The 8,175-nt window shown below is 37.6% G+C and overlaps 1 protein-coding gene across 1 annotated transcript; it reads left to right on the top strand.

Annotated features, from left to right (window-relative positions):
* Positions 1-4,587: 4,587 nt before the first annotated feature.
* Positions 4,588-7,149, top strand: sem1 (SEM1 26S proteasome subunit). Its single transcript, XM_061741902.1, has 3 exons — positions 4,588-4,726; positions 5,199-5,292; positions 6,727-7,149. Exons 1-3 carry the CDS (start codon positions 4,651-4,653, stop codon positions 6,767-6,769), a joined length of 213 nt encoding a protein of 70 aa, XP_061597886.1. The 5' UTR covers positions 4,588-4,650; the 3' UTR covers positions 6,770-7,149.
* Positions 7,150-8,175: the final 1,026 nt, after the last annotated feature.

The raw sequence follows: 8,175 nt of genomic DNA, 5'->3' as shown, positions 1-8,175 counted from the left end.
AAAAGGCTCTTTCTTTATTATTTTTTATCTTCATTTGACTCCTTCGGGAGTTCAATTTATTTTCTTGTCAAGTTTCTCTATGAAATAGTGAATATCCACAGTTTTCTTCAGGTGTAAGTACTCATATGAAAAGAGAGATGGGGTTTCCACACAACACACAATGGAGCAGACTTACTGACTGGCTGGGATTAAATTTAATACAGGATCTTGACAGACATATCCTGGAAGCACGTCGTTCTCCCTGCAAATTTCCTAAAGGAGCAAAGCTTACGTGTTTTTTTCTTGGATTTGCCTTATTAATTGGGAGACTAAGTCCCCTTAATCCATTATAATCACTTACTGATACGTCTTATAAGTTTCACCTGTCTCACAACTTTGTCACAAGCTCATACAGCTTCACTTTCCACACATGGATAGAACCATCTTTTTTAAATTTATGACCAAACAAAATTCAAATACGGGGTTTTATTGCGAGAATACAGTTGACAAAGTAGCCACAGGTACAGGAAGCACAAACTAGACACCGCAGCAGGTGTAATCAGCTGTCTTAGAAAGCACTGCCATTTTCTCTGACATGTGGAAAGGGATGGCTCCTCTGTTATCTTCTCGGGCTGATCTGGTGACACACTCGCATCTCACCCATTTCCATCCATCCACCTCACACTGTGCAGCGCCTCAAGGCCACATCATGAGCCAGGCCTCTGATGAAAGCCCTGCAGCAGCTGGGATTGAGGAGGCAGACTATTACGCTGGAAGAGCAGGCTTCAGCTGGAGTCCTCCTCCGTCTCTCTCTGTGCATTTATTGCGTCTCCCGACCCGTCCTCTCCCAGAGGGTTTCATGAAAGGACGGAAACGTGATGCTGCTCTGCAGCCACAAGTCGTGGTGGAGTCTGTCTGCTCCGGTCATGTTGTATCTCCCCTGTATGAGCCCCTTCCACCTCCCCCAATTTTTTTTTTTTTCCTTGTATCCTGAGCAAAGAGACTTCAGGCGCCAGGCACAGTGTAACTGCAGTCTCAGGTATGCTTGGCGGACGTTGCGGCCACTTCCCAGGACTTTGACTGCACCTGAGACTGAGTGACACGGGAACCAGAATCAGCAGTTCCTCAGGGGAGGGTATAGCTCAGAGCAAGACAGTGCATCATTCATAAATGAAATGCTCTATAACTGGATATGTGAGTGAAACCACTTGTTTTGTAGCTTCTTGTAAACTTGATCCCATCATTTCAGTTTTCTTGTCTTTAAAATCGGACATGGGCCACAAACGTAAAAAAAAAAAAAACAGAACTCGTGAAAAAAAATCAGACAAAAGTAGGCTATTTGCTGTTTATTTATAGTTTTTCAGTCAATTTTGGTAGTTTTTAATGTTGCTTCAAATGAACTCAAATTAAATTGTTTTTGAACTTGAACATTTTTTTAAATTTTATTTTATAGTATTTTTTCTCTGAAAAGTTTTGTGCCTGTGTTTCCCCATTTAATGGGATGCCACTTTTGAAACCCAGATCCATGCAAATCCCAGCTCGTCTGCATGTCTTGTTCCACTTTCCCCTGAATGTTGTGGCATTGTCATGTGTAAAGGCTTAGGATGATTACAAAATAATTTGAAAATAGAATAAGTACGCACAGCCTAAGTTGAGGTTTGTACCGTCTGTCAACATATGACAGCTGCGGAGCAATTTTCATTGTGGTGAGGGTGGTTTTGTGGTGAACGTGCGCTCTCATTTATCTAAAATACATCCTAAACTGTGGCTGCCGCTTCATTATTTGGGCGAGCCACATGGGTTACAGTGTGCATTTTCTTTTTTGAATGAATGAATGAAAAATCTTTGGTAAAAGTTGAATGACTTGGGTGCATATGTTTTCAGGCGAGAGGCTTTGTGGCGGTGTGGCCGCAACAGTCTGCGTGTGGGATGCAGAAACAACATGCAGGGAAAAATTAAGAAAAAAGAGAGTTAAGCTGTTTTGTTGTTTTTTTTGCTCTATATTTTGCCAATTTTCTATGGTTTTCTCTCTCATTTCAGAGTTGAACTACTCTGCCCCAATCCCATTAATGCTAAAAACAGAGAAAAGACTTCATTTTAAAGGTCACATCAGTCTGGTATTTCAGAAAACCTTTGTCGCTATTCACACCTTAATTTAAAGTGCCACATTGATAAAGCTTGATGATTTAAAAAAAAAGAGTTGAAAACAGAGTTCTGTAGGGCTTTAGCTGAAAAAAAATCTGCATCTTATCATGCGACTTCTTTGAGGATACCATATAGACACACGAAGGGGAAACAGTACTAAAGTATTTGGATTTTCTATCTTTATAAATTAACTTTGGCATTTTGCACATTGAACATTTATACAGTTTTCCTGCAAAAATAGCACTGATACAAAACACAGTTGTAATACCGTGTGAAAACGTGGGGCATGATGCTTCCTTTTTTTAAATCAAAAACGACAGTGAAGAAGGCTTCAAAGATCTTGTAATTAAAAACATTAATCTCAGTTATCCATGAGTCAACATTTAGAATATGTTTAAAGTTAACTAAAAAACTGTTAAATGTTACATTAACATGCATTAACTCACAAAATCTAGAGTTTGAAAGAGGGACACTTATATAAAGCCTTATATAATGTTAAGCCTTATATAATGTTTTGCATTTAAAATAATTAAAAATCATCTAACCTGTACTGCAACAGCTAAGGCTTGCACAAATGTCTGCTTCATTTAAAAGTTTTGTTACCATAGCTCTAATATTGTAACCCAACTGTAATTATGCAGTTCTTAACAATATAACTAAATTTTCATATGGTCTTCTTCTAATGTACTCTTTTATTAAACTGAATTATTGTCTGGTATGCATTTTGGGGTCCCTATCATCATACCGTGTTGCAGATTCACAATGCTGGGAGCAACGTGTTATATTGTCAATGTCAGCAGTGGAGGGTAGATACAGGTTTCTCTTTCTGTTTATCTGTTTTGTACTACTTCATTTAAACTGGATGTGTAATTATGATAAGGTACTGTAGTGTGGATATCAGCAGAATGGCTTCTTATAGTCGTAATTTTAACAAAAAGGGACGATGGAACGACTTCTCACTGCTTTCCTGTTCCTTTTTCTTTCCTTTTTTCATTCATTTTCAGATTCATATGATTTGCCTTCCCTGCCTACTTGTCTGCACTTGTGATCCCGTGTACTATCTCGTGCTACCCATTTGATTGAGGATATAACATGGGGCGTAAACTTTTGACTGGCCGTTGGCGTAGCCAATGGTGAATCATCATCACTCCCTCATGAGTCATTGTCATGCTACTGTTGATGTCACTGTACTACATATGTGCTACATTTATAATTTTTATCCAAAACTTAAGAAGTGTTTTTACAATGACTAGAAAGTCCACTGAATCAAAGGCTTTATAAGAGTCCAAAAATAAAAGGAAGTTGTTCCCTATCAATGAGTTACTGTAATCAATCAAGTCTACGACTAACCAATATGTTATTGTGAATGACTCCTCCACAAAGGAAGCTGGATTGTGTTTCACTTATGATTTGGAGCATGCATTTTTTTTAATCTAACTGCAATACATCCAGATGACAATTCTGTCAGTGGTGGGAGTTAGATTGCTGAAGCATGGTGCAAGGTTATGTCAATATTTTTTGTTATCTTCATTAAAACAATGTAATTTGTTACCACCCAAACCTATGGTCTCTTTCTTACGGATAGTGGACACGCCTTGCTTCATGGCAAAGCCGCGCCTCCTGCGCGTTTTCGGCGCAGCAGCAGCCCGCCTGACGTCACCAGGAACCCACCGTTCCTGCGTTTGGTTTTTTTCGTTGCTGATAACCGTTTTTTTTTTAATTGAGAAGAATTTATATACAAAAAACATCAGACAAGTGCTCCAATATATATGTAACAAAAAAATAAATATAAAATTCCAGTGAAGTCGGGAGAATGACACATAAACGAGTGAATAAATAAAATATGAAAAAGAAAAAAAAACAAGTAAATGAAGAAAAAAATAAAAATAAAATGTAAATACAGTATTCGTCTTTAAAAAAAAACTTCTCTTATATATCGGTTGATGTTATACTTTGTTTGGTGTTAATTAAGGGATTTAATGTTCTCCTGCGTGTTTTTTTTTATTTATTTATTTAACATTTGCAAACAGTGCAATGATAACAAAACTTCACGTTATGCAATTTCACGTTGAATTATAACATATAAAGAGTATAACTCAAATAAAAAACAAAACAAAAAGCACAACACATTATAACCAGCCAGGGGGGATGAAATTATAACAGAAAGCCAAAACATTTACATACATTTATGGTTTTGATTGCTTTTAAATTAGTAGAAAACTTAATAGAGTCCAGATACTGTTTTAATTCACAATGAAAAGTAAAAAAAAGAGGGTTTTTTGTGTAAGAATTTGGATTTGTGGATGTGGAATTTTGCGAAGATAATCAACAAATTAATAATAAATGTTTCTTTTGGCTTTGTTCTAACTGTTACATGGTCAAAAACACCGAACAACACATCCTTCCAAAATAAATTAAAATCAGTATCAATTTCTCCTGCGTGTTCTCTGCGCAGCAGCAGCCGCGCTGACGTCATCACAGCGCGCCCGCTCATTACCAGCAGCAGCAACAACAGCTAGAGCTAACATGTCAGACAAGAAACAGACCGTGGACCTGGGCTTACTGGAGGAGGATGACGAGTTTGAAGAATTCCCCGCTGAGGGTAAAGCCTCACACACTCCATGCGACGCGTTTGTTTTATGTCTCAGCCTTATTGTTGCTCAGGAGGTCGCCGGCCTGCAACAGTGACTCAGCTAGCCTAGCCGACTAAGCGTGATTTATGGTTCTGCGTTAAATCGACGGCATCCCCTACGCCGTAGGGCCTGCGTCGATGTTACGCGGAACCATAAATCAGCCTTTAGCTCTAGCAGGTTTAGCTTCGTGTGCTACTTTAGCACCATTCCGCTCACGCTGGGCCACTAATCTAGCTTTTTTATTGTAATTGTCTAAAAAATAATGTACCCATAATGTCTCTTTGTGGTGGTACCTCTACTGTTTTCCCAGCGTTTATAGTTTAGGTCTGTTGGTGGTTTGTGTTTTGCAGAGACTTGAGCTGCTTTTAACCTGAACGGTTTGTCTGATGTTTTCATTTTAAAGCTGAATCTGTAATAAAAGTGATGTTTTAAACCCCGCAGACTGGACGGGGCTGGATGAAGACGAGGATGCTCATGTTTGGGAAGATAACTGGGATGACGACAACGTGGAGGATGATTTCTCCAACCAGCTGAGGTGAGTGAGTCAGCCAGGTGAACAGATACAGGTAACTGTGGTCAAATATACTGGGACAATCGCACAGTGGCATCTGGGATTTATCTGAATATTATTATTAATATTATTATTATTATTATTATTATTATTATTATTATTATTGAACTCCAGTTGAACCCCAATACTTTGTAAGAACAAAACTTTTTATAGTTAATACCAGAGGTGTCAAAAGTATTCACATTCATTAATTACTCAGGTAGAAGTATAGATACTAGAGTTTAAAAATACTTCTGTAGAAGTTGAAGTATCAACTCAAGTTTTTTTCCTCAAGTAAAAGTATAAAAGTACTGGTTTAAAAACTACTTAAAGTGTAAAAGTAATGTAAGGGAGAAATATAATTTAAATTTAATATTGCTGATCATGGCTTACAGCTTAAGAAAACTCAAATATCCTATCTCAAAACATTTTAATATTCTGGGAATCTTAATATGTAAACCATAATCAGCAATATTAAAATAATAAAAGGCTTGCAATATTTCAGTTGATTTGTAATGAATCCAGAATGTATGACATTTTTGTTTTTTTAATTGCATTACAGAAAATAAAGAACTTTATCACAATATTCTAATTTCCTGAGACAGTCCTGTAATGCAAATGTATTAAAGAACCATAAATGTGCACTATTGAGCATTAACATGTGTTTCAGAGAGCAGAAGATATGATGACTAGTTGCCTATAAGTATTGTAATGGTGCAAAAAGTCAAACTTCAGAGGCATGTTATCATTTATCCTAACCTTTATTGGAATGTACATCCAAGTTTAGTTGCAGGAATCTGAGGGAACGGATGTAAGAACAAAACTGGACAAGAACATCTGAAACAACCACAACCAAATTCACTCTATCCGGATGGAGCAATTTAACTGGATAGGTTTTTTTTTAAAGGCCGAAATGAAATAGAGTAACGAGGCTGTTTTTAAAATGTAAGGAGTAAAAAGTACAGATAATTGCGTGAAAATGTAAGGGGTAAAAGTAAAAAGTCGCCTGAAAAATAATTACTCCAGTGAAGTATAGATAACCAAAATTTCTACTTAAGTAAGGTAACGAAGTATTTTACTTCGTTACTTGACACCTCTGGTTAATACTCGTAATTGATGTAGCATTTTATCACCGCTTTGAGTAGGAAATTAGATTACATTCAGGTAAATGTCCATCATATAGATACAGGCACACATTGTGAGAGTTTAACTGGTGTTTTATGAAAGGTGAGGGTGCTCCGTCTTTTTATTTAAGCAAGCTTTAATTCACTTCTATTTTTCTATTTGGGTCCGTTACAATAACTTTACTATTAAGTTGTTTCTTAATTTTAATCTTTACTCAGATGGTACTTGTCCCTCAACCACCCACCTGTAATCATCTGTACTAACTTGATCTTTCCATTTTTCCTCTTCCTGCAGAGCGGAGCTCGAAAAACATGGTTACAAGATGGAGACGTCATAGTGGCTTGCAGATCATTTCAGTGTCGAAAGACATTCAACATGGACTTTGCTATTTGAATATTACTGGTCGACCACTTGCCACACAAGACATTTAAGGATGTTGATTTGTTTATTTTGTAAAAAAACAAAAAAAAAACCCAAACAGATACATGCAAGTAAAATGTAAGGAGGAAACGGTCCCTTTTGAGTGTTTTCTTTAACCTGCTAGTTATACTGAACAAGATTAAATAGCAGCAATATAAGTGTATGTTATTTACATATTGTATGCATTTATTTCACACCTTTGTGTGGCATCCCGCTTGTTTAGTCCTTGACCTTTTAACGCTGGATTTTTTTTTTTTTTTTTTTGAGTGTTAATTAAAAACTTTCTAAATTTGGGCCGTCAAGGTTGCCTTGCCTCTGAGTTGACGTGCAGAATAGTCCCTGAGTTTGCTTGAGAGGGCCTCATTAGAAATTGTTCTTGTATCAATCTAGTTCCCTCTTTATCCAATAGTTCAGATTTGTGTGGATGGAAAATAAGTAAGGATTTAGCTAAAATATCTACAAACTGCTATTATAAGAGTTGCTGACAACAGCTACGTGTGGCTTGTAAGTGCCCTCTGACAAATTTTGGACTACATAAAATTTGGCTGTTTTTCTAGGTTCAGATCCTAAATAGAGGCATGAAATATTTTAAAGAAACGGTTATTGTTTTATAATGGTTGTATATTTAACCTGTCAGTCTGGTAGAAAGGTACGCAAGTGTAGATAAAAGAAAATAAAGATGCACATAAGCTGTGCACAGCAGAAATACACAATGCAAACAAGTGTGTGAAAGTGCTCTTGTGCGTGCCACACACAAATGGAGATGGTTCCTCTGCAGAAGGCTGCATAACAGCCCCCTTCCCTCTCAACCCCACAGTGCTGGGCTGAGTCCCTGAAGGAGAGATTATCAACTGCAGTGTTTGTCAGAGGCAGGGAGGGGGTCTCAGCGTGAGGCCTGCCATGCCTGGGCCTGCCCCTACTGCCAGCCAGACCCCTCTCTTCCGTTTGGCACAGCGGGGATTCTTGTACTGAACCAGAGGCCAATTTATCCCCGCCACACTCCCCCAGCGAAATCATTTCTCTATGTTTTGTCGACTCTTGGTCCCCGGGTCCTAATGAGGTGAAATGGATGCCAGTAAGACTGAGGCTTCAAGGGCTGTTTTCATCCCAAAAACAATATCCCTTCTCCACCTGTAGTGGTGGAAATGGTCTGAAAATGCTTTCTGAAAACATATTTCCATGCAATTTTTTTAGCTGTGCTGTGGTTTTGGGTAATATTTTTAGTTATTTGAGATGTGGTGGATTTAGTAAATGTAGTTACCTAAAGATTATGCTTTAACATGGAGTATGGACAATAATTTCAAAAATTCGACGTCAAAAGCA

Source organism: Cololabis saira, chromosome 15 (assembly GCF_033807715.1).
Source record: "Cololabis saira isolate AMF1-May2022 chromosome 15, fColSai1.1, whole genome shotgun sequence".
Classification (NCBI taxonomy): Eukaryota; Metazoa; Chordata; class Actinopteri; order Beloniformes; family Belonidae; genus Cololabis; species Cololabis saira.
This window is presented reverse-complemented; position numbering and strand designations above follow the sequence as displayed.